We start from the raw sequence: 25963 nt of genomic DNA on the forward strand, positions 1-25963 counted from the left end.
TGTGGTCCCTGAGACCTTCACTCTGACTTGATCTTCCTCAACACTCAATTCCCAGCAAGCATGGATTTCTGATGATCCCTTCCTCTGCAGAGTAGAAGGGCAAACTAAAAGTGACATGTGTAAACTGTGAGCAACTACATACAAATCACAGCAAGAGTGTCAACTGTGGTAGCATCACAGAGCTGGTGGCAACCCCCAAATGAAGAAGCTGACCAGCCTGTATGACTACACAGTGCAGTAATGAATGTCCAGAACAAGAAACTGGAATCACCGAGATGCATGGCAAATACGTTCAGCATCGTTTGCTTTGGGAGATGAGGCCGAGTGACATACCTCGTAGAAAGATTTCCATCAAGGGACATACTTTTTAAAATACTCAGCTCCAGTTACACACCAAACTCACCGACATGGGTTACCTCTGGCCTGAGGTGAATGCTACATGAATGCAGAATCACACTTGTGTCCCCCGCGGTGTGAGTGTGAACAGGAGAATGCACGGTAGTCTTAGAATAGCAAATCCATAGTGGAGTCATTTCAGGGGTGAGCTTTCACATTTTTCAGTAAGGATCTGGGTAGGATCCTGATAAGGGTAAGTTAAACTTACACCTTAAATTAGCTAGCATTCATTTGTTTAAAAAAATTTTTTTTAATTGAGTGTCTGCTACATGCCAGGCATTGTTTTAGATGCCATTTGTTTTACCAGGGCATACCTGTGACTGAGAAGTATACTAGTTCGTGGTTTTATATCTGAAGTCTGGCCTTTGGCTTGGCTTTCCAAGCCCTATCCTACTCCCTTCAGAGTGGAAGCTGCCTAGAGTCGAACGGGTTGTCCCAGTAAGACTGAGCACTCCTTGGGGGGCAGGAGCTGTGTGCTTCTGACAGCAACCTGGGAGCCCCCACCGATCAGGCTGGTCTCTGCCATGGCCTCAGTACAGAGAGAGATGGGCACCCGGGTCTCCCGCGCAACCTGGTCAAGAAAGACTCCCTTTTTCCTAGAGAGAGGTCTCCCTCAGTTCCTGAGCAGGGCACATACTTTCTACATGAGCCAGCAGGAACAGGACAGAGGGGCGTCTCCCTGGGGCCTCAGGGCCTGCAAGGTTTCTCACTCACGGGGAGAGGGAAGAGAAAGGAAGAGCGAGCAGGAGGACTAGAGAGCCCCAACCTGGAGACTCGCAGCCCTGCCCCCAGGAGCGCGGATCGCGCGGCGGCGGTGCCCTGCAGCTCGGCGTCTGAGCGGCAGCGGCGTGCGGCCCAGTGGAGTGGGTGGTGCAGGGCAGGGGTGGTATATCCTGTCTGACGGAGGGCGGGTCTCGCCAGTGCCAGGAGAGGGACGAGCCGGGGTGGAGGCGCCAGGAGCAGCAGCCGGCAGCCCTCACGCGGACCACTCACTCTATGGCCATAGGGCGCCGCTGAGAGCGAGAAGACACGCTCCCGCCCGCGCCGCCGCACCGCACCTCGCCGCGCCCCTGCTCTCCCAGGCCCCGGCCCGCGCGCGCCGCCACCATGAACCACTCGCCGCTCAAAACCGCCTTGGCGTACGAGTGCTTCCAGGACCAGGACAACTCCACGCTGGCTTTGCCGTCGGACCAAAAGATGAAGACGGGCACGTCGGGCAGGCAGCGCGTGCAGGAGCAGGTCATGATGACCGTCAAGCGGCAGAAGTCCAAGTCCTCCCAGTCGTCCACCCTGAGCCACTCCAACCGAGGTAAAGGCCCGGTGCCCGCGCGCTGCGAGCGCCCCTTCCCAGCGCGTCTCGGCCCAACGGCGGGGACCGAGCGCGGCGCGTGCATCCCGGGGCTGCGGAGAGGAGCTGCCGGCCCCAGGCTGGGGCTGTGCCGGCGAGAGCGGCCGAGCTCCCCGGAGGGCTCCGCAGGGTGGAGCCGCAGCCCGCGACCCGCCCGCAGGCTCTGCAAGGCTCATGGCGCACTGGGGGCAGGAGCGGGTGGCTCACTGGGGGCATTGCCAGGTGCATCTCTCCAGCGCACCAGGAGATTGAGGGTCTCCCGCAGACGGTTCTCCCGACCCCGAGTCTTGGGTCGGAATGGCTTTCTCTTTCGGATACTGCTCCGATGATCAGCCCAGCGGCAACCTGTCCTGCCCTGTCCTGGGGGCCGTAGCCCCAGCACTCACCGGTTGCTGCCGCCCTCCGGCAACTCCTCCAGCAACCTCCTTCGGATTCCCTGCGGCCTCAGCAGGCGTTCAATGCCTGGCACTCAAGTTGAAGGGGATCCCAGTGCTGTGGGGCCCAGGCACGGGTGAGGGAGTCACTGAGACCGGATTGCAGACTCAGGAGAGGCGTTGCAGGACAAGGATGTGGAACAGGGGGCCACACAGGCCCGGGGACTCCGAAGCACGTTAGGGGGAACCTCAGAGGCGAGCCTGGTTGGAAGGTCATCCCATGGCCTGTACCCCTTGACGACAGGGAAGGGGGTCGGGGAATGCTCTCTTTCCTACCGCATACTCCCTACTTCACCCAGTTTAAGCAGAAACCAGTCTTATGGGGAGACTTACAGGGAATGAGAGTGGCAGACTGGGGATCACCTTAGGCCCAAGGAAGACTTCAGCTGAGCCCTCGGTGGCTCTATTCCAATCTGGCTGCCGGGCCTGGCACCCCCAGCCTCTGAGCAATGAGGTCTCCTGACTGGGGAGGTTAGGAGAGAGGGCTAGAACCAGGAAACCCAAGGAAGAAGGTGTGGTACCTGACAGGGCCATTTGTGGAGAATGTGTAGGCCAAATAGATTAATACAAAGGATTCCCAGTAAGAATTACAAGCGAGCAACCATTGCATTTGTTTACTTCTTTTGTGCTCTATTTAGCTAAGTTTAGTAAATTGCTAAAAAAAAAAAAAAAAAAAAAAAAAAGACTCTGCCCACTGTAAACTGGTATGGGTCAACCAAGATTTATTTATTAAGCCAGGTCCTTAGGAGAGAGTAGGGGACATGGGGTAGTAAGAAGAAAATAGACAGACCCTGGCCCATTATCCCCCCCACACACACACAAGCTCACACTTCCTATCTCTGTTTTCTGGTCCCCCTGCTTCCACCTCCCATTCCTGAGTAGCCCCTGTGTAGAGCTGAGGGAGAGAAAATGACTGGTGGAACACTTCCCAGTGCCCCAGACATTAAGGGCTTTGCTGTTTTATGTCCTTTGCCCCTGCCTGGGCTCCTGGCTCCTCTCTTGTCAGATTTCCACTCAAGGTCATGCTGCTTCCAGAGCAATGGCTTCCTTTCCTTTTATTTGGTGCCTGGGCAGCTGCTTACTAGCCTCTTTAGAAGTAGGTTTGGAATAACAAAGTACCCTCATCTCTGGCTACAACCCAGGGCACAGCTCAATCCGACCTATTCCCTTTTCTGCATAAGACTTGTCTGTCCCATGCCCGTTCACTCCCACTCCATCTCAGCCTGAGCTCCCGAGCTCCAGAAAAATCTCAAACTGACTCCAGGTGCTTTAAACACGCCTTCTTCCCACCTATCCAGATAATGGCTCAGTGTCTGTGGCCATGAAGTGTTGTTTCTGGCCTTGGTCTTTGTGGGTGACATCCATCTGATGGACTTTCCCTCATTCCTTCTCTGTTTCTCCATCCCAAGATCCCCCAGAGGGCTTCAAACAGGGGAGAGTTGACTCTGATGGCTAATGCATACCTCTCCAGAAACTCTCCAAGGCAGGTTCCCTTTACCTTCAGCCTCTGTGGAGGTTCCTAAAGGGGGCTGTTTTCCCCAGAGGCATCATAGCTGGAAGAGGCGGTTCAGTCACTTGGAGCTGGTGTTTCTGGTTTATCTGGCTTTGTTTTCATCAGATTTCTCTGTCCTCTCCATCAGAAATGCCCAAGCATTCCTTATGTGCTCTATGGCCACCTCTACTCATTCTGCTCCCTCTTTCTCATGTTGGTTTACATGTCATGGCTCTGCTTTGGTTCCTGGGAAGGAATGAGCTGGTGGCCATGGAAGGACCATGCCCCAGGTCTTTGTTCTTGCCCCTGAAAAGATTCTAATTTTCCTTTAGTCTTGTCCAAGAGCAAAGAGTTGGTTTCTCCGGAGTCTTTGATCTTCTTGAGTACCCTGAATCTCACCCGAGGCTCCTCTAGTTAAGAAACCACATTCTAAAGAAGGCCAGCCATACCCCACAGGTTTTCTGGCAGTGGTCATTATTCCTTGTACCCTGGGGAGGACATCCAGGACCAGCCACCCATGGTCCTGGTGACAGAACTAGCTTTTCCTCAGAGCCCTCTCCACTAGGGTTCTTTTCTATCTTGTCAGTGAGGGGTGGAAGAAGGGCCCCCATGGAAGGATCCTGGCACCACATATCCATCTCCACCCATGCCCTCCTTGAAACACAGCAAATCAGACAGATATTGGGCCCTGGTCATGAAATTCACCAGGAGGAAGAAGGGCATCGCTATGGCCTGGAGACACTGCAGAAAGGGATTGCTCTGAAACTGCCTTCTCATCTTGAACTGGCCTTGAAATATTGCTCCCCTGTATTTTTAGGTGTCCTTGTGTGTATCAGGATATCTAGTGTACTTTTCTTTCCAGACTATGTGGGAAGCAAGTGGAAACAAGGGACATGTGACCACTCAGCAAAAGATCTTTGTTAGGGAAACTTGACCACCCACAGGGATCTCCCTGTGGGTGGGAAAGACCCTCCCAGGGTTAGTGATAAGTTGCCCTGTGTAGGGGTGAAGGGCTGGCACCCTGGGTGTCCAGACTGAGAGGAAACACTTTTCTCCCTTCCAGATCTTTATTACTTCACTTAGAATCTCTTCCTAAAACTTAAGCCAAATCTCATTTGCTGCAACCCCAAACACCCTCCCCCCACTGTGAACAAATATCACCCACAAAGTTCAATGAAACAAGCTCCCTTTTCCACAGTACTTTCCTTCCAGGGACATCCTCACACCACCAACACCACTGCCTGGTTTGTGTCTTGCCACATCTGTGATTTCTTAGTTCAGCCTCGCGCCGGAAGTTCTCCTTCTCCCTTCTGCTCAGAAGTACCGTTTCCCATCGAAACTTGCCAACCCTCTGTTTCTCTCTGGTCAGAGATAGGGTTGGGTGTGACATTGGCCAGGGGAGGTACCTGGCCCCCCTCCAGGGTTCCTGCGTCTCTTCAGGTTTCCTAGGGGGCAGACTTGCACCAGCTCCGCTGTGTGCAGGGTGCAGGCATCCACCTTCAGAGCCACCGCCATTGATGGCTTTTTGTGTTTGTGTTTGGTTGTGTCTCAGCACGATCTTCTACCCCAGTGAATGTTCTGCTCATTACCTTCTCTTGAACGTTGTCTTTTCCTGACCGCAGACATCACTTCTGGGGTTGTTTTCTTGGTACCAAAACTGAGAAGGCAGATGGTAAAGGGTGTTTGTGCTTTAGCTTGTACCTGCGGCAAAATATACTAATTAAACTTCAAATGAACCAATTCTTATTTCTTTACAATGTATCTTGGCTTGAAGTTAGAGCTTTAGCCAGAATTTCCGTTGGCCTGTTACAACACATGCAAAAATGCTGAGTATTCTAGGGTGTTTCACAGCAAATTATTTTCCCTGGATCCTGCTTCTTCACTAAGCTCATAGGCAGAGATTTTTTAAAAATACAAATTCCTCTCCCACCCCATGCCAAATTGTGAGTATCAATATGTGAATTGTTCTCGGTTTAAAAATCTGGGAAGGGCTTCTGTGATGTGGCATGATCCCTAGAAGGTGTGTGATGTTTGAACAAAATAAAATGGAGGAATATAGATAACTTCATGTAAAGTTCTGTGTAGGCATACACCACACACATGCACACACATATAGATACATGCATCACATATATATGTGTGTATACACATGCATGCCACACATATGAATATATACACTTTTACATGTATACACGTGTATACACCCCGCCTCCCCCCCCACCTTGCAGCTTGTGCTATAACAGGAGTCCAGCTGGTGTCTTCCATTTACTGGTGTGTGCTCTTGGACAAGTCACTGCCCCTTTTTGGGTCTCTGTAACTGTCAGAGGTTGGATTACATCATCTCTAAAGTGCTTTGCTATGATAACACTCTTTGGAAACAGATTTTATAACTCCCTGTTTCTGTAAACCACCCCAACAGACTGCCTGCAGCTGTACTCCAAAAAGGCTTCCCCCTCGCCTGCCCTCAAGGTGTACCACTCATTGTATTTCTGTTGTAAACATCCTAACACACACACAAAAAATCTTCAATATCTTCTCATTCACTGTTCTCAACTTGGCTACACATGGAAATCACCTGGGAAGTTTTTTAAATTGCAAGTGCCTGGGTCCCGCCCCCTAGAGATTCTGATTTACTTGGTATGGAGGTTGGCCCAGGCATCAGGACTGTAAAAACTCTCAGGCGATTCTGATGTGTAGCCAACTTCAAGAACCACTGGCTAGTACTGTCCTTCATTCACATATAGACCCAGCATGGAGATCATCCCACACGGGGTCATAGACACATCTCTCTCACATACACACCTGAACACCGAATGTAGTAGTTGCTGGTAATATTTTTTACTCTTAACTCCAGCCAGGCAGCTGAGCTCCATCCATTCCTTGCCCACTCTAATCCCCAGCCCTATCCCCTGTGCCCATCCTGTCCCTCACAGAATGCTCCCAGGTTCTGCCCTGTCCTCAGGTTTGGTGGTAACTGTGAACAGGTCCTCAGAAACAGAGCAGGATTCCGGCAGTGCTGGGCTTGAACACGTCCCGGCAGAGCCCTAGGGAGTCACGTGGGCTGGTGAGGGAGAAGAGAGCACACAGGCCGTCGCAGCCCAATTTGTTTCGGCATTTCTGTTCTGTACAGATGCCCAGGAAAAGGTCAAGAACCACACCAGAGTGCCTGGTGAGGCTGTGCTGAACTCCTTGCCCTACCCAGGCTCCTGGAAGTTGCAGAGTAGGGGAGGCATGTCCACAGCGCTCCCAGTAACCCGGCGGAGGGGATGGGAGTGTGGCAAGCCATTGTCCCTCCCTCGAGGTGCCTGAATCATCCCACAAGTACAGCCCACTCCAGTCCAGTCTGAAAAATCTCTGAAGATATTGTCTCAGAAGTATCTTCCTGGCATTTCTTGTTGTCTTATTTAAATTCCTACTGCTATAGGCCTAGCCTGGGCACCACTGAGTAGAAGAGATGTCTGGGGGTAAAGTAAAGGGTTTTTTGTTTTGTTTTGTTTTTTTGAGTTGGACTCTCACTCCACTGTCCAGACTAGAGTGCTGCAGCGTGCTCACGGCCACCTCAGCGTCGACCTGCTGGGCTCCGGAGATCCTTCCGCCTCAGCCTTCCAAGTAGCTGGAACTACAGCCAAGCGCTACCATGCCCGGCTAATTTTTTTTTTAATTTATTGTAGAGATGAGGTCTCGCCAAGTTGCCTAGGCTGTTCTTGAACTCGTGGGTTCAGACAGTCCCCTCACCCCGGCCTCCCAAAGTGCTGGGATTACAGGCTTGAGCCACCATGCCTGGCCAGTAAAGGTATTTTTAAGGCTGAAAGATAATGGGTTTCTTTTTCAAGCTTTTAATGCTAAAGGACAGATAGTCTTTATTCAAATGGAGAAGAAGCTAGAAGAGACATCAGCCTCATGGGAGACAGATTCTATAAGAAATAAACCTCCAGAGCAGCTTGCCCTATAACAAGTCCCCCTAATTAGCAAGGGAGAGAGATTTGGGGGGAGGGAGATTGGAGAAGGAGTTTTCAGATTATCTCTGACCTGAGGGTAGCCTGTAGGTCAAGCCGGCTGATGTCCTGAGAGTCTTCTCTATGTAGAACCTGGTCCTGGGGTTGGGGGTGTGGGGTGTGGATCTAGTGAAAGTGAAGATTCCGTACTTCAAGAAGCTCTCACCTTGGTTGGAAAGACCCAGGCCTTACTCTCTGGAAGAAGGGTACACAGATGCACACACACAGAGACACATACACGAGTGTTCAGAAGCCACACTCCAAGGAACACACAAGTCAGCCAGAACAAGCTTAGCTGTAGTGCTGACACCGTAATGCTGGCTGAGCTGGAGTGCTCAGAGCTGGGTGGGGTCAGCTTTTGGAGAAGCCAATTTTTGTGCAAGGATTTGAATGCAGGTAAAGGGTTTGACTGAGAAAAGAAAGAATGTTTCAGGTGCAGTGGGTGTGCCTTGTTTGAAAGCTTGGAGGTGGAAGAGGATGAGTCATTCCTGCGAAGGTTTGCCTCCCCGCTCTGGAGAGAGACTTTCATGCATCCTGAAAAAGAAGCTGCTCCATTTTCAAAGGTTTTGTAAGCGGGAAAACTTGGGTTACACTGATGACACAGGAGAGAATCAGCCAGTCTTCGAAGGCACCAAAGGGAAACAGCATGGGGGTCGCTGATCATCGGAAAGGAAATTTTCTGAGATGGTTTTACACTCTGAAATATGGACATAACATGAGACAAGCTGTGTGGATAGGGCAGTTCGTATTGCTTGTATACCAGGGAAAGTAGTAGATGCTCTGAGATATTTGCTGACTGATCTTAAGGCTCTGTGGGTGGGAAGATGTCTTCTAAAGATGACACAAAGTCAGGCTCGCTGCCAGCATCCTGAGAAGCCACCATGTCCTTGTTCACGGTGCATGCACCCATCTGGGAAGAGCAATGGGAATGTAGGCACTTGACTAGGATAGGGGTGATTCTGTGGGGTGAGCTGGATGCTAGGATCCCCTCTCCTTACCCCCCTGGGGCCAAGAGTCCTCCTCAAGGAGGTGAGGAGGTGGCCTTGTATATTCTGGAGCTGTATGCAACCCCTCTCTCTTCCCTGTTTGCCCCACCCACCAGGGACCTCTTTGTGAGCAGAATTCAAGGACCCTGGTCCCATAAATTTGGACACTGAGCCTCTAGGCACCAGACATCGGAGCACCTTTGCCTTCACCACTAGGGTTGGGTGGGGGAGAAGAGCTGGTCAACACCGAGGGCCAGCTCAGGCCAGTTGGGCCCAGCCCCAACGGGAGCAGTGCCCCGAGCCCAAGGCCTGAGGAAAGAGGCATGATTTGTGCTTCGAGCATACCCAAAGCTCCACACAATGACGGAGACTGGTATGGGCATGACATGGAGATGGGGACAGGAGTCATTCATCAGGAAAGGATTTCTAGAAGTAAGTTTGAGAGACACTGGGGACCATGTGGAGAAGTGCTTATCACCATTATACTCATTAGAAGGCCCATGTTCTTGTTGAACTTGACTTTTAGCGGGTGTTGCTTACTAGCCAGACTTCCCAGGGTCAGGAGAGGGGGAAATTGCTTCTGCTATGGAAGCAATACCTTTCACCTGCACTCCTTGGTTAAGACACACTGCTAGGTGTGAATTCAGGTATGTGACAGCCTGGACTTCTCCCCTCCCTCACCGCCTCCACCAGGTGCTGCTACCTTCTGCCAGAGCAGCGGTACAGGCTGTTGAGAGGACAGCCTCACTTTCATAAAGCCAAGCAGACCCCCAACTGTAGGTGGGTCTTAGGAGATGCCTTCAGGAGCTGCCTGGAAGGGTCTGGAGGGCTTGCCCCCACCAGAAGAATAGTAACAGTCACACCTGTCTTTACCAGAGTCACCGCTGGGACTTGGGGCCTGGCTTTGGGAATTGTAAGGCATTCCACCATCTGCCTCCATGTTTCCACCTCTGCTCCATGACAGACAGGCCCTCACCTTCACACAAGAAAGAGTGTGTGAGAGGGAGATGGGCAGGTGCAGGGCATGGAGGGAGGGGAGGCTTCATCTGATGACCAAGGAGAAGAGCCCTGTCATGTTCACAGATTTCCTCCAAGAAGGCATGGAGGCCCTGGTTGGAGCCCTATGGCAATGCAGGAGGCCTCCCTAGGGCTTCATAGAACTCTGTTGTCACACCCCAGATTTTCCATTGAGAAGCAGCTTGCTGACCTTCGCCTGTTCTTTGGTGAGAAATACTCACTTACAGGGTGAGAGCCAAGCTAACTCTGTCCTGCCAAACCTGGGAAGGGTTGATAGAAGTGGGCTGGACAAAGAGAAGGCAAGTGAGACTTGGCTGTCAGCTGTCTAGGGTCCTGACCATGTGTGTGCCTGACTGCAGCCCTCTTTTCTGGTGAGCACTAGCCCAAGGTAACTGAGCCCATGACATTGCCTCTAGTGTTCTCCTACAGAGGCAGTCTTGCCAGAGGAGCAGCTGCTGGAGAAAGGGGGACAAACAAGCTGGATTCACTCTACTGGGAGCTTGGAGGAAGTCAGAGACTCAGCAGGCCACGTGACAGAGTCCCAGGATGTCACTCACAGGAGGGAGGCCCTCTCAGAGTCAGGCCTAGGCCTGGGGCATAGGGGAGGCCTCTGGGAGGACCCTGAGGCAGGCATCAAGTGAGGCGGTGGTATAACCTTTGATGTCTTCCTTTCTTCCTTGTAAGTTGAACCCCATCTCTGGAGAAGAGGAGTCAGGCTCCTTGAATGCCATCAGGCATGTGTCACTATAATCACACCATGCGGGACATTGGAACTGTCCAGAGCCTTTAAGGTGTATAGAGGCCAACCCTGTCTTTTGACAGAAGAGGAAGCTGAGGCTCAGAGACAGCAAGTGACCTACACCAGTGCTAGAGCCAGGACCCATTTCTATACCTCTAGGCTTCCAGGAAAGCTGTGCTTATCACAGCCTGAGCACTCTGGTGTCCAGTTGGTCCTCCATAATGGAGGGTGAGGGGAATCAGGGGCAGTGGCCTCTGCTGTGGGCTGTGAGGGTCATCTGGCACTGGACAGAGGAGGTGGCACCAGACAGGAATGCCTGCCTCATTCCAAAGCCATCCCTCTACTGTTCCCTCTACTCCCAACTCAGATATTCCAGTCACTCCCTCTGGAAGTCTGAGTGGGGAGTCTGAGTGAATGTGGCAGATGGAAAAGAGTTAATTTAGCCAGGCGAGAGGACCACCAAGCCCTCCTCCTCCTAGACAGCATTTCTGATGGGGTGTCTGATCATGGTTTTTGAGGAAAGAAGTGCATATCCCTCCTAGGGGCCTCTCACTGGACGCCACTCCCCGTCATTTACCAAGAGTGTGGGCATGTCTTGCTCTGGATGTCTAGGCTGCAGAGCCATGGCTTGCTTTTCAAGGAGCTCTCAGTGTAGCCTTGGAATGGGATACCAAGCAGAATGAGGCTTGAGGTACAGAGAGCATCAGAGTGTGTTTAGGGCAAAACGTGTTTAGGGGCAGAAGAGATTGTCTTGAACAGAGCTGATCATAAAGGATTTCCTGAAGGGGGAGAGGTCTTAAGCTTGGTTTTGAGAGGTGGGTGAGATTTCAAGGTTGTGGCAGAGGAGGGAGGGCAGATTCAACAAGAGGTATGAGCAAAGTTATGACCGTGTCACCATTGGCCATGTTTCAAAGATAGTAGAACAGTGAACAGACCAGCTTGAGCAGAGTTAAGGCTGTCCTTAGGGGCCCCAGCCATCTGGTGAAAGGGAGAGGAAGGGGGTGGCCCCACCAGGAGCCCAAAATCCAGTTCTTCTTTCTGTGATACAAAGCCTCTCTGTCGCTAATAACCCTAATGACACTCTGTCCTCACATAGAGCCTGTCATTTGCGGGTCTCCAAGCACGCAGAACACATTAATTAATTCTTACTGGGCCTTTGAGGTTGATTGCCTCTCCCCCTTCACCAGCTGGAGCATGTTGGAGGTGAAGGAAGAAGTGGAAGTTTACCTGGTTCCTGGTAGGGGCCAGGCTGACATTTGAATCCAGAGTCCTGCCCTGAAAGTCTCTAATCAGTCATCGCTGCTGGACTGGGAATGTCAGGATTCTGCCTGCCTTCCCCAAGTGGGAAGCTTATCTTTGTGGAACGTGGAGTATTGGTTCCCTGGGCTGGAATGACGGTGCTTCAAGACCCTCCGGACCAAGTCCTGACCTGTAGGTGTCAACCAACCCCAAGCAACAGGAAAGCCATGATGGCTCTGAGAATAGGGCAACTGACACTCTCAGAGTGGTGGTTCTTCCCTTAAACCTGGCTGTGGAGGAGATAGATGGGGGTGGCCAGCAGATGACATACTCATCCTCCTCCTCCAGGAGCACAGAGCTTATTCTCTTCCGTGGGATGGTGGACCTGGATGTAAAAGCCATGCTCTGAGGAAGAGTGGTAGGTGAATATCACGGCCACGCCTGTCCTAACCCCTTTCCTCTGTCCTCCAGGTTCCATGTACGATGGCTTGGCTGACAATTACAACTATGGGACCAACAGCAGAAGCGGCTACTACTCCAAGTTCCAGTCAGGGAATGGTTCATGGGGCTATCCGGTAAGAAACTGTTTTCATTTAAAAGACCCAGAATGCTTGTGGGATGGTTGGGGGTTTCTGATGGAGAAAACCTGCACTGATTGCTAAAAAGAGTGATGCAGGTTTGGTCCATGAGTAGAGGCTCCTCAGCTCTGACTGGGTCTGTTGGTTTAGCCATTACTTTGTAGATGGCTCTTATTTGGGCTGATTATTTTTTTATGTTGCACATGAGAACATTTTAGAAGAAGCATTTTTTAAAAGGCCATTACAAAGCAAGTCCATTTCCCGATATGTTTGATTTGATTGTGGGTTTGGAAAAAGTCTGAATTCTTGAGTCCATTTATGGACCAGTTTATGTGTTTCTAGGAAAATCCTGAAGAGACTGTTCCCTTCAGTCTGGGCTGATGGCCCCTAGGCCAGGAAGGCCTTCCACTGCAGTAACTCCTACTTTGAGGCTCCATACTGGAGTGGAGTGTTGCTTGAGTTTGTATGGCAGACATACTTGGATTTAAATTCTAACTCTGCTACTTCAAGAGCGTATGACTTTGGGGAAGTTGCTTCAGACTTTGGGCCTTGGTTTCTTCACATGTAAAGTAGATATAACAAAGTACTTCATGGGATTATTTTCAGAATTAAATGAACTAATGTACATGAAAAAAATTGATTACAATGAACCAAGATTTTTTAAAATTGACATTATATAATTGAGATTCTTCTAGATCCTTTAATCCTGGTTCTGTCTCTGTCTTCCTAAGGGATCTCAACCTACTGTGCCTGTCCATCCATTTGTTGAACAGATATTTGTTGAGCCTTAACTCTGTGCCAAGCACTGCAATAGATGCTCTGGATACAACCATACCTACTAGTGTGGGAGTTTTCTTCTACTCTAAAATCAGGGATATTGGGTTAGATGGCACCTGATGTTTCTCCCAATCCCCAAATTCCATGACTTTCATTTATTTTTGCTGATTCAGCATTAACCTGTATTGTTCTTGGGAATTCTTTAGTGAGGCCTTCCAGGCATTGTCAGATGGGGATTAAAGGCCACTTTTCCATAGGAAACTGAGGCTCTGTCTTGTTGGATTTCAGCAGCTTTTGCTTTGAGCCACATTGCTCACAAATTTCACTCCTAATTGTCAAAGGTCTCAGGTCCTGGACCAGGGAGAGGGCAGGTGGTCCATGAGTCAGGTATTCTTTTGCCATTGTCTTGATTTCTTCTTTCCTAAGTTCTTTTTGGGGCTAATTTTGGAGGCTATATCTTTCTTGCATGTTACAGGTTGGGGACTAAAGGGAAGAATTGACTAGGTTTGCTGAAAATTTACTTCCCTCGCTTTTTCTTTTCTGATTCTTGATGTCACTGAACACCCTCAGTACAACATAAAGCCAGCTGACTGAGTTCAATAAGCTGACAGATCAGGCACAGATGTGAAGAAAAGGCTTTGACACAAAGGCTGATGATCAGACAGACTGAGAAAGTGGCTTAGTAATGTAGTATAAAGGGATTAGGTGAAATCCAAGGAAGGCAGATCACTGGAGTGGCAGTCAGAATGAATAATTACATTGACAATACAGATGTTACATGTCTTTACATACATCATGTTACCAGATCAGAGCTGAGAAGGTTTAGGTTTTATTCCCAGTTCTGCCACTCTCTGGCTCTGTAACTTTGGAAAAACCTTTAAACCTCTCTTGGCCTCAATTTTCTCATCTGTAAAATGGGAATGATGATACTGGTGCTTCTGTTTCCCTCGCAGGTTGATATCAGATTAAATTAACTGGCCATGAAATGCCATACATGCCAACAAATGGGTAGTGTAACCACAGATATTTGTAATGAAGAGCTGTAAGGAACTTTTTGCAAGAGGTGTTTCTTAAAAACAAAAATCCTCATATGGCCCATGTTGAGCAGTTTGCTTCAGTTTAATTAACTCAGTTCTCAGCTATCTCACTAGCTCTTAATGTTCCCAAACTATACCCACCACTCCTTCTGCCCATTTTCTGACAACCAGCAAAAATCCCTTTCCTTCTCCGCACCCTAAGGCCCAACCCTCCTTGCTCCTTCTTCACTGGCGAACTGCAGACATGACTCATGTCAGGGCAGCTGCTGAGGCATGTCCCGTCTCCTCTCAGTTCAGGAGAGGCTATGGGAACAGGGAAGAGCTGAGCACACATGAGGATTTGGCAGGAGGAGGAGGCCACGTAGGGAGGAAGTGGAATAATTGATATTGGAGCCAGACATATAATCACCCAAAGACTGAGCAAAACTAAATGCGGTCCAGTTAGGAAAAAGGAGAGCGGAAGAAAAGGTAACAGAGATCCATGGCATGAGATAATCCTGGGCCTGTGGGGTTTTCCCATGGATGATACTACTGGCACAGGACTTTACTTCCTCCCCTTTGGTGAAACCAATATGGTGGCAGGAGTCGGGAGAGTGGAGAGGAGGGTGTGGCTTGTCTGCACAAGCGTCGTTAGCATGTCTTCAGGAACTTCTGAGAGCCGATGAAGGATCACTTCCTGCAGAAACTTTACGTGCACTCAGTCAGCCAACTTGTATTGAGCACAGCAGTGAGAGAGGCCCGCTACAGACACACTGTTGAAAAGAATCTGATTTTGCCCTCAATGAACTTGTAGTCGGGCTGGGAGAAGCACAGAGGTCAACAAATAGGATAAAGGTGTTAGTTTCTTTCCTGGAGTGTTACACCAATACTACCATTGCTCAGAATGTTTCTAGAGCCTTCAAATATTTTAGAACTGTCTTCAGTGTTATTTTAGGAGCCAGCTAAGAAAACCACCTTCATTTCTTTATTGTTATGACCTGTACTTGACCAGACACAAAATTAGTCACTTCGAGTACTTCATGTCTCAGATTTAGCTCCTGTTCTAAATATCATACCATTCTCAAAGCTTTGTCACCATTGTGTGCATATTTTATTTAAATATGTAAAGGATCTGTAGGTAATTCCAAAATGAAAGTTCTAGAAATGTTTAAAAAACAGCGGTTTTACCTCAGAGTCTTACTTTATGTTCTATATCTGCAATAGCCTTCTAATTAAAAAAAAATCATCATACTATTTATAATCTATGATCACTCATATAATAAATTAAGAAAATTGAATATAGAGAGGCTTGAAACCAAATAAAACTTAAAGCAAAGTTAGTATGACACAAAAGCACCAAGGGGCTTAAGGAAAAAAAGAGACTGGTCCAAATAAAATCATTGGCCCAGTCAATTCCCTGCTTTCTGGTGGCCACCTCTAGCCTCCTTCTCCTTCAGAGACAATGCTGGAGGACAAGTTGAAACCCAGAGTCCCACAGACTTCAGGGAGAAGGAGGCACTGGTGAGGTCGGGCAAAGGATGGAGCCATGTTTAGCCCCACTGCTTTCTCAGATGCATAGACTCAGCTACACTATTTTAGTTCTCAGAACCAGACTCGTGGACTATCAGAGTCCCAGCATGGCTTACATTTTACAGTTAAGGAAACTAAAGCCCAGAGAGGTTAAATTATACATCAAAGACCGCACGGCTGACTAATGGTACAGCAGCCTATATCCCTAACCTCCTGACTCCTAACCTAGTGGAGTTTGTTTTCATGACCCCAGATGTATGCATTTTTTGTGATGGCCACTTTGTGTGTTTCTACAATCTCAATATTTTAACCCTACAACTGTGTTCTAGGGATTTGCCAGAGACCCACGAGTTTGAATTCCTTCATGTCTTCCCTTCCCCTGCCCTCCAACCAGGCCTGCTTTCTCCTTGGGGAGACAGCCTGGCTCAAAAGAGGCAGGAAAGTGGCCATGTTTTTTCCTTCCTAGAATCAAACTGGGTTAACTTGGCTATAAGCATTAATGAGGGTTAGGGTAGGGACATACACTTAAAAGTTATTTGCTGTTTATATGAAATTCAAATATAACTACATGTCCTGTGTACTTATTTGTTAAATCTGGTAACACTAGGTCAGGATTTCTCCCCATTTATTCCCACAATAAAAACAAAACTCCTCTACACACTCCTAGGCGAAGGACCCAAGCAGAATTACTTCAACCTGCAGCATTTCTGATGAGAAAAGAAAAGCTCTGTGGCCCGTCTTAGTTGTCCTCATAATAGGTCACTTAAATACCTTCCTTTATATTAACTAAGACAGGGGTGAGGAGAATAGAGAGCTGAACTCATTAAAAGGCACAGCCCTTCTATGCCAAAACTTTTATCATGTGGGTTTGTCCTAAAGGAAGCTAAGGCAAGTGGACAGTTTTGATTTCCAGGGAATTCTTCTAGATTAAGATGACAATTCTCTTTTCTATCAACTTATGTCCTGAAGTGTTTTCCTATTTTCACACTGAGAAGCACATCCTGAGTATGCACTTCTTCTGGGAGTCATATTAAAATGTTCTTCGGTTGTGGATTGGACTAGACAATCCTGCTCAGCATCTGGGTGGTAGAGGAAAGAAATCATGCAGTCTTCATCAGTCAAGAGGTCTGGAACAGGGCATGCCCCAGTGACCACCATATTGAACCACTCAGCCATACTTGGCTAAAGCCAGCCTGGCACTCCAGAGAGTGAGAATCCTGGAAGAAATCTGCCTTTGACTTGCTTTTGTCCTATTAATCGACTCCATTTCTCCATTTTATTTTATTTTATTTTATTTTATTTTATTTTTGAGCTGGAGTCTCACTCTGTTGCCCGGACTGGAGTGCAGTGGCCACTCCCAGCCACCGCAGCCTCAATCTGCTGGGCTCCAGCGATCCTTCCACCTCAGCCTTCCTAGCAGCCGGAATTACAGGCGCACACTACCACGCCCGGCTGATTTTTTGATTTATTGTAGAGATGAGGTCTCGCTGCCCAGGCAGGTCTCGAACCCGTGGGCTCAGGCAGTCCACTCACCTCAGCCTCCCACAGGCGCGGGATTACAGGCTGAGCCACCGAGCCTGGCCATTTCTCCACTTTAACTCAGGACTCACCCACAAATCTTTCTCCCGGTCCCTTCTCAGTTGCACTTGTATGACTGATATGTCAGCATTTAATGATCCTGTCATGATAGAGTCTTGTGGACAATGTGCTAGGGACCCTTACCCTGAGGAGAACTGATCCAGCCCACCCTAGACCTGAAGCAACCTGGTCAAGACTCTGTTACAGATGAGAGAACCAGGGTTGCATCACACTTGAGTTCGGGATGGAAAATTCCATCACAGTGCTCTGCAGGTTGGTGGCTCAGCCTCAGTCACAGCCATGTGGATCATGTATCCACAATTGGTGGTCCAGGTACTGGAGGAGGACACCAGAGAGAAACACAGTAGAACCCTTGCCCTGGGAGCAGCAGAAGCAGACTATCCTTACCAATCCACAATCAACAGGGGCCATGACCAGAAACAGCCCAGTGTGGAGGAATAAGCCCTGGACTTTGGCCAAGAACTTCAGGTCTAAATCCCAGCTCCGTCCCTTAATTAGCTGTGTGACTCTAGTTAAGACCTTAATTTGGCTGAACTTCAGCTTCCCTATCTTTGAAATGTGCAGAAATTTCTATCTCAGGGGACTATGTATCTAGGAGGGCCATGGATATGACATATGGGATAGCAGTGGGGGGCCTGGATTCTAGTCTCAGCTGGGCTGCTACAAGCTGAGGAAGTGAGAGTGGCCTTCACCTCTCTAGACCTTGACTTTCTCAACTATGGAGCAAAGCAGTTGGGATCAGATCTTAGGGAAGGACTCACGTAGGGTTGTGTGTGGCTTGAATACTGACTCTGAGCAGCTGCAGGGACCCGTAGCCAAAGTCTGCATGGTAGCCTCTGCAGGGTTGAATGCAGTGTTAGCTCTCCAACCCAGATCTCTGCTTCAGGCCTACAGGTGGATAAAGGTTCCTGCACTTCCTCCTTGCTTTCATCTGAGCATCTCTAGGCAATAGGAAGACAGCAGTTAATTAACCCTTGCAACAGGACAGAGAGATGGTAGGACTTCATTTACTTTTGCTTTATGGAGAGGGAAACTAAGGCACAGCAAGTAGTGCTGCTGAGTAACTACCCCGACGTAAAACTTATACCCAACTCCCTCTCTCCAGACCCTGTTTTTCAGCTTTGAATGCCACTTTCCAGATGTACAAGCTGGGTTCTTTGGCAGAGTCCGCTGGGCCTCTGTCTTTTCTTGAAAAGCTTGGGCGAGGGACAGATAGAGAGTAGACCACAGGATCCTATTCCCAAGCAGTCATGGATCCTGCTTCAAGAAGGAGCAATTGATGTATTTGCCAACTCAGTGTCCGTACTGCCAGCTCGTGACTCACCCCCACCCAGCCCTGGGAGATAGGAGGGTCCTACAAGGGCCCCAGGCTCTCATCCGACAAGAAGAGGCAATGATCCTACTTGCCAAGGGACAGAATGTGCCTCAGAGAGAAAATGGAGGTGAATGAGTGAGAGTGGACAGGCCAGCTCCTTGGGACACCCCTCCCTGGAGAAGGCAGCAGCTGAGCGTGCGGCATGTTTTCACAGACAAATTGCTACTCCTGGGACACTCCCAACATTTGAACTGTGGCAGAGAAGCCTATGGCAGACATCTATGCCTAGGGTGTCTCTTGGGGAAGGGCTCTTCTTTATAAGCCACAGTCTATCAGAGTGGCTCTGCTTTCCACATAAGAAGATTTGTCATCCTTAGGGTTGGGGCTCAACTCAGGGAGTTTCCTTTCTGTGCTTACTTTTCCCTCCATGGCTGACCTCAGCCTCTCAGAGAGACTTGAAGTCCTTCCTCCTGGCTGAGGACTAGGAAAGCCAGAGATGCCACTTTGGAGTCCAGAGAGAAGGTGGGGAAAAGGAAGAAGCACTGGTCTAGGGGCCGGTTCTTCATCACTGCCCAGGGAACTCTTGCTGGGACCCTCTTCCTGCTGGGCCTCAGGTTTGTCATTAGCGACACTAAATGGCTGTTCAGAGCATCTGGATTCTTTGTCTTTCCTTGGGGGAGAGAAGTCAGAGAATGGTTTCATGTCTGCACCATGGACTCTCAAAGGGAGTTTCAGTGAATGAATGCAAGTGGTGTTCTCTGAGGTCAAACTCCAGGTGGAGGAAACTGGAACAGGCTCCTGGAGGAGCCGAGCCTTGAACTGAGTGTGAGAGGAAAGGAAGGCTGCCTTTAGCAGAGAGGATGGAGGGCTGAGGAGGCGTGCTCTTAGGCCTGGGGCTGCAGTCTACGAGTACTTTTCTGACTGTTCACAAAGAGGAGGTATCAGTCCAAGGAGGGCCACTGGTTTCATGTTGCAGGCTCCAGAGGTCTCGTGAGCCTCCCTGGCCTTCTACAGCTGAGTCCTGAGGACCACAAACTCATCATGCCCCTCAGAGTGAAGTGAACACACTGGTCCCAACCTTGTGCCCCAGTAAGGGGCATTAGGCCCAGGAGAGGGCAAAACCTCACCAGTCACTGTCCTGGCACTGTGAACCTTATAGGGGAGGGAAGACAAGGACAATTTGGTCAGAATGCTCAAAGAGAGATGTCACTGCCAAGGGACTGGCTGTGGCAGTTGTATGGCATGTGGGAAGCATCAGACTTTGCCAGCCCAGGACACGGCCAGCAGTGGACCCTTCCTAGAAGGTCTGCAGGAAGGAACTCCCTCTCCCCAGAGACAACAGGAGCTAGTTTTGTGTCTTCCTTTAGCTTCACCAATCAGCAAGTCTTCATCAGTCTTTTCCATTCATTTTGTGTAGAGCTCTGAGTTTATGTCCAGGCTGAGAAAACTTACACTTGGATTGACCTGGGGCTCAATTCCTTTCATTTTGGGGAGATACTGTGAGGCAGATAATTCTCTGGCCAAGAGAAAGGAATTGTGGCTTCTCTCAAGAAGGAAGCTTCTGGATGAGTTGGCCATTACTGTCTTCCCCACCACACACAAAGTCAAAGTAGAGCCTCTGAAACTTTAGAGGGAAGATTTGAAGAATCAAGGATAATTATAAATTTCTTTATTTTGCTTCAGCAGAAATTAGTTTTATTTTGAGCTTTTTTTTTTTTTTCTTTTGGTCCTGGTAAGAGCTAATCTACTCAACCAATGAGTCTTTAAAGTCCTTACACTATAGTTAAAAACAAGTAACAGACAAAACAACAGCATAAGAGAGGGTATAATTAAAAGCTAAATTTTGCAGCACACGCTAACTTAAACCTTCCCAGACCTCAGCTTCCTCATCTGTAAATGAAGGGGTGGGACCAGGTGACCTCCAAACCATCTTCCCCAAATTTGGTCCTCAAGTCTCGGAGGTCTGAGGAGGGGCCCTCAGGGTCTGGATTAGCCAGTGAGTGTCAGCTTGCGAGGCAGCTCCAGCCCATGACATTCTCTGAAGACAGCTCTCAGATGGGAAGCGCCCCAGTCCTCAGCACCCTAGTCATTTAATAATCCCTTGAACTAGTGTAGCATTTTGAACTTACACAAAGTGCTTGTGTTTTCATCTCCTCCCTTGATCCTTCAGTCTTTGTGAGCTCGGCAGGCACACTAGGTTTCATTATTCTGATTTATTTGCCGGGAAATAAATCAGGGACTTGCCCATTACCTCAGAGATGAATTTGGCACAACTGAGTCCAGTCCCCCAGGGACTTTGAGGTGGGAGGTGTGACGAGTGAGGGGAGGAAGGAGCCTGGAAGAGCAGGGGGAGAGGTGGGCCAGGCCTTCTCCTGCCAGCCCAGCTCTGAAGCCAGCAAGCAGGGGACTGGAAGAAGGGCCATCAAAACAGTGTTCTGGGGAGATCTTCTGGTGCAGGTTTTTTTTTTTTTTTTCCTGGTGTGAGCTTTCCTTTTGTCACTAGGCTCAGCAAGACAAATGCAGCAGCATTTCCCAGGTGGGTGGAAGAGCCACCCCACCCTTGGCGAGGGTGAGGCTCTGCTTTCTCCCCCAGGGCCCTGGCATGTCTCTACGGAGGCCTGCCTGCCCCAGGAGCGCAAACTCAGCTGAAAAACAAAATCGGCTGGGGTGTGGGGAGGGGATGGGGGAATCTGTGGAGACACAGGTGGGGAGAAAAGCAGCCACGGGCTCTAGCCCGGGAGCCCCTCCCCTCCCACCCCCACAGGGTGTGCAAGGGCGAGGCCTGGCAGGGGACAGACAGGGCTGATCTAGGCTGGGGAGGAGGCTGCTTGTGATTTCAGCGCGGGTGGAATCAGACTGCCGAATGTCAGGAGAAGCCTTACCGGGTATTCTGCAGGTGGGGAAACTGAGGTTCAGAGAGCTGAGGCAACTCCCACAGAGCTAGGCAGGGATAGCACCCGGGCTGAAGCCCAGCCTCCTGACTCCTTGCCCGGAGCTTCTGGTTACATCGTCACATCATGTTACTTTTGCCACTGTGAACAATCGCATTTTCTAAACTGCAGTGAATTATATTCTGCTGTCACATATTTTGAAAAACCACCATACCAACCATTATTTACTCATTTTAAATGGAATTATTTTTAAATGTTAATGTATTTTTTTATTTATTTTTGTTTGTTTATTCATTTTAGAGACAGGGTCTTGCTAAATTGCCCAGACTGGATTCAAACTCCTGGGCTCTAGCGATCCTCCTGCCTCAGCCTCCTGAATAACTGGGAGTATAGGTATGCACCACCATGCCCAGCTATTCCAATGCATTTATTTTGAAATAAAACTTTATATTACTAATTCGAATGGCAAAAAACAGTAATTTTTGCTACAAGTGAAGGCTAGTCATAACCTTAATAACCAATGATAATAGACAGAATTAAAACAGAATATTATTTAATTCTAACTAGGTACTTTTATCTGACAGAAAACTTTTTTTTGGCTTTTACTCAGAAAGGGAGATTGGCAAATGTTAAAGGAACATACAGGTACCCACCTAGACTTTCCTCTCATGGTAATCAAAATGGAAAAAGAAAGAGCTTTCTATATGCTTCAGTATTACTTATTGCTATGTTCTTTGTTCCCTAAAGTCATCTCATAACCCCCAATAGTGTGTGGCTGGCACTTGGGAAGATTCTGGGTCATAAGTGAATCACGCAGGTCAGCTGGAGAGCTGAGGGATGAGAAGAAGAACCACAAAATGCAGCCCCCTCCCCTCAATGAAGTGCCCAGTCCCATGCCTGGCTGAATGCCTTTTATAGTGGAGCATTTCCTTTTATAGTGGAACAGTATTTCATCTGCAGTTGTCTGTACTAACCAGGGCTTGCTGAGTGCTGAGCTCTGTGGGACAGATTGCCCTTTGGGGCCAGTCTGGAGAGGGTCCCCAGGAAATCCCCAAGCATCTTCCCTTGGTCCTAACCAGCTCTTAAGACACCCCATAAGTGCTAGGGACAGAGTGAGGTGCTCAGAGGCAGTCAGTGACCCATCCCTCCGTCTCCTTCCCTCCTGACTGCCCCAGAGGCTTGAAGCAGGGTGGTCCAAAGAAGCTCAGCAAGACTTGACTGATTCCAGAGATCTAGGGCTCAGCCTCAGTTGCCAACCTTAACATGAGTCCCGGTTTTCTCAGCCCAAATTGTGTGTGCTCAGTGGTGCATTCAGAGCAAGGTGAGGTTGGAGAGGTACCCAATAGTCACTTTCCCGCACCTTCATTCTCATGATCCTGACCAGGACAGACCAATTGTCATGACTACCAGGTCTCCTTGTTCACAGGCATCCCTTGAAGCAGAGGGTCTTCCTGCCCAGGTCTTTGGACAGTAGAATTGTGTCATCCAACTGAGCAGCTGTGCCTTTTTAAAATGTCTCCCAGGACTTCCCAAGATTGGCCAAAAGAGGAGGGACTGGGACCTCCTATGTCTAGAAATCTTAGGGAGACTGTTTTCTAGGAGTCAGAGATGCTGGTGGAGTTCTTATGAGAGAGCTACCTAGTTACAGAGGCTCTTTATTCTTTAGACTTTGTGTCACTAGACTGGTGACAGAGTGACAACAGGAAAAACACTAAGAGAGAGGCAAAGATTTGTCTGCCGCATCTTAGTTGTGTGGCCCTGGACAAGCTCAAATTCTCTGAGTTTAATATTTCCACAAAGAGAATGAAGCTGCTGCTCCCTGCCCTGATTGCCTCCTTGACCAGGTTGGAAATTAATCACAAGAAAATGAAGGGGAAGCCCACTGCAAACTATAAAGCATCATAACTGCTAGGGGGTTCCAAGATATGCTCACAGAACTCCCAAAGGCCCTCCCTACCTCAGTCCACTTTCGGCAAAGTGATGTGTGTTCCATGTGGGCAGGTGGGGAGTACGTATGGAAGCGTATGTGTACATGCATGTGTGTGTGTGTGTAAGTGTGCATGTACACATGCTCACCTTCCAAAGGGGAGATCTGTTACTCAAGCACTCGAGGGCCCAGCCAAGTGTCTCTCCCTTCATGTGAAATTCTTGATTTTCTTATCAGCAGGAGTGGTTTCTTTCCACTGTCGGGTGCCCAAGGAGCCCTTTTTTGGGGGGCAGGTAAGCATCTGCCCTTCAGGATGTTTTCCCTCCCAGTCTTTGGCCTTTCTCTTCTTAGAGCTGGGAAGTGCCTCCCAGTCTGGGGGCCAGCTGGCCTCTGCCTCCGACTTCCCGGTAGAGAATGGGGGCAACCAGTCCAGTGGGGTCTTCCTGATCCTCAAGTGTGCTCTTCCAGAAAACTGACCCATCATCTGGGACTCTAGGGGTTATTTCACATCAAGATGACCCCCTCATCTTTCCCTCCCCACGGTATGAACTGTCCCTGGAACAGTTGAGCTGGCTTCTGGGTTTGAAGGCCAGAAACCATGACCACAGAACATGGGGCTGCTGGAGGGCAGAATGACAGTGACTTTGACTTGTTTGAGGCCATGAAAGGGAGATGGCTGAGGGCTGGGGACTTCCGCCACTCAGGCCTGCAAGAGCTTTGTCTGAGGTGGCAAACCCCTGCTGGGGATTTCCCCTCTAAAACATAATAGAGTTGTCTATGCATGAACCCTTGTTCCCACCCCATCCTAGGAGTGTCAGGAGCTGAGAAAAACCTAATTCTCAGGTGTGGAGATGGAGAGGGGAAAGAGGCATTTCAGAAGATCTGCCTCCTCTCACAGAGTAGCGAGTCGACAGGGAGCAGGCTGTGGAGATAAAGATGATGCCAGAGCTGGCATAGTTGTGTTTTCAGACAGCAGATGTTATGGAGTGCCAACTCTCAATTTGGTGCCAGGGTGCACAGGGACATGGCACCTCCCACCAGGCATTAGGAACTGCTGTAGTCCTGACCCTGACCCTCACAGGCAGACTTGGAACCTGGAGCCCAAGAAGCCAAGATGCCCTCTTTAACCCAGACTTGTGAGCTCACTGGAGTAAGCAGTATCTTCTCGAAGGGTCCATGATCTACAGCCTAGAGTTTTAAAGGATGTTTCTCCTTGGGCTTAGTTATCATGATACTTTAGAAAACGTGTCATCAATCATCCACACACATTTGTTGATGCCATCCTGACTGATATGGACTCAGAATTCCTACTTTTCAAAGGTTGTAAGGGACACTGACATTATTAACCAGGTCTCTGGTAAAGTCTATACTCTCAAGATGGGCATCAAAACTTTTTGGTTTGTTTGTTTTTACTTTTTAAAAATTCATGTAACAAAACATGCTTCAACCAGCTTCAGGCTGCTTCTGGTTTCTGCTGTGCTTCTTCTTGGTGGATGAGGACCTGGTCCCCCAGCAGCACTGGCCTTCAGTTTACACACATCTAGCAGGTGCCATCCAGAGTTCTCACACCAGTGAGCACTGCTTGTCTCAGGGTGCTGGCAATGGGATTGTGGGTATAGCTCCTTCCTGTCTTTGAAGATGCCACAGTAAGGCACACCCACCATATCCTCCTCCAAAGTCTGATGAGATTGTTCCTTGTCCAGATGTCCAGGCTTGTGAGAGGCGGGGCTGCTCTACCCAAAACAGCAAGCCAGGAAAAGGGAGGAGGGCCAGCCCAGGGTGGGACCCCTACTTTTCAGAGAGAGCCACTCCCGGAGGAGACAGAGATTGACACTCCCCCTGCCAAAGTCCCATCTTTAGTGACTCAGGCTCTAGTAGCTCCCGTGCTGACTCAGACTGCCGACTAAGCAGCCAACCCTACCCCTCTGGGAGGATTCCCCACACCCTGGAGCCTCTTCTTGGGAAGCCTTGTTGGGAGAGGACCCTTACTCTCCAAATCCCTAGAGATTGTCAGAGCAGAGTCACTGAGCCCCAGTGGAGGTACACCTTGTAACCATTTAGCTCTGCTCAGTTCCCTAGCCCCAGTCAAAATCCCAGTAAGGTAAGAGAGGGTTGCTGCATGCCTACCGCACAGGAACCTCTCAGCTGGGCACTGAGTGGAGAGTGGCAGGTCCCAGGAAAATGGCAAATGGAATCTGTCCTCAAAGGGTTTCCAATCAAGGCTCTTTCTCAGGAGAGCCTTCGCCAGGCCTGAGAGGCACAGGGACTCGTGAAATCATGTATTCACTCACTCTCATGAGAAGGGCGTTGAGAGATTATGTTGCTGAAGATGGCCCTGTCAGACACTGCTGGGTGTATGACTCGGCAGGGCAGACCAAGGCGTGTCCCTCTGGAGAACCTGTTTGGCCGCTCCACCCGGCAGGCAGAAGCTTGGTTTCAAAATGGGCTAATAACTGGGGACACAGACACTCTTTTCATCTTGTCCTGCCTAGCACATACCCAGCTCCAAGGAGCCAGGCAGCTTCTGTCTGGCCTGACAGAACTAGAATAGAGCTCTCTGGACTTAGCCAACCAACTGTGGCTGCTCAGGTCAAGAGATTAAGGGAAGCATTCTGGACCATCATGGTGGATGCCACACTCTGCACCTCCACGACTCACCTTGTCTAGAATGGCCCTGCTTTCCT

General features: G+C 49.3%; 1 protein-coding gene across 1 annotated transcript in view; it reads left to right on the top strand.

Annotated features, from left to right (window-relative positions):
• The first annotated feature begins 1261 nt into the window (after positions 1–1261).
• Positions 1262–25963, top strand: part of PKP1 (plakophilin 1) — a 47739-nt gene continuing 23037 nt past the window's right edge. Inside the window, exons 1-2 of the mRNA XM_008067116.1 lie at positions 1262–1705; positions 12118–12221. Of these exons, the coding sequence (XP_008065307.1) occupies positions 1504–1705; positions 12118–12221 (306 nt within the window). The 5' untranslated portion in view covers positions 1262–1503. The remainder of the gene's footprint in view (positions 1706–12117; positions 12222–25963) is intronic.

This window comes from Carlito syrichta, unplaced genomic scaffold, assembly GCF_000164805.1.
Source record: "Carlito syrichta isolate Samal-C Ts95f unplaced genomic scaffold, Tarsius_syrichta-2.0.1 Scaffold309294, whole genome shotgun sequence".
NCBI classification, from domain to species: Eukaryota; Metazoa; Chordata; class Mammalia; order Primates; family Tarsiidae; genus Carlito; species Carlito syrichta.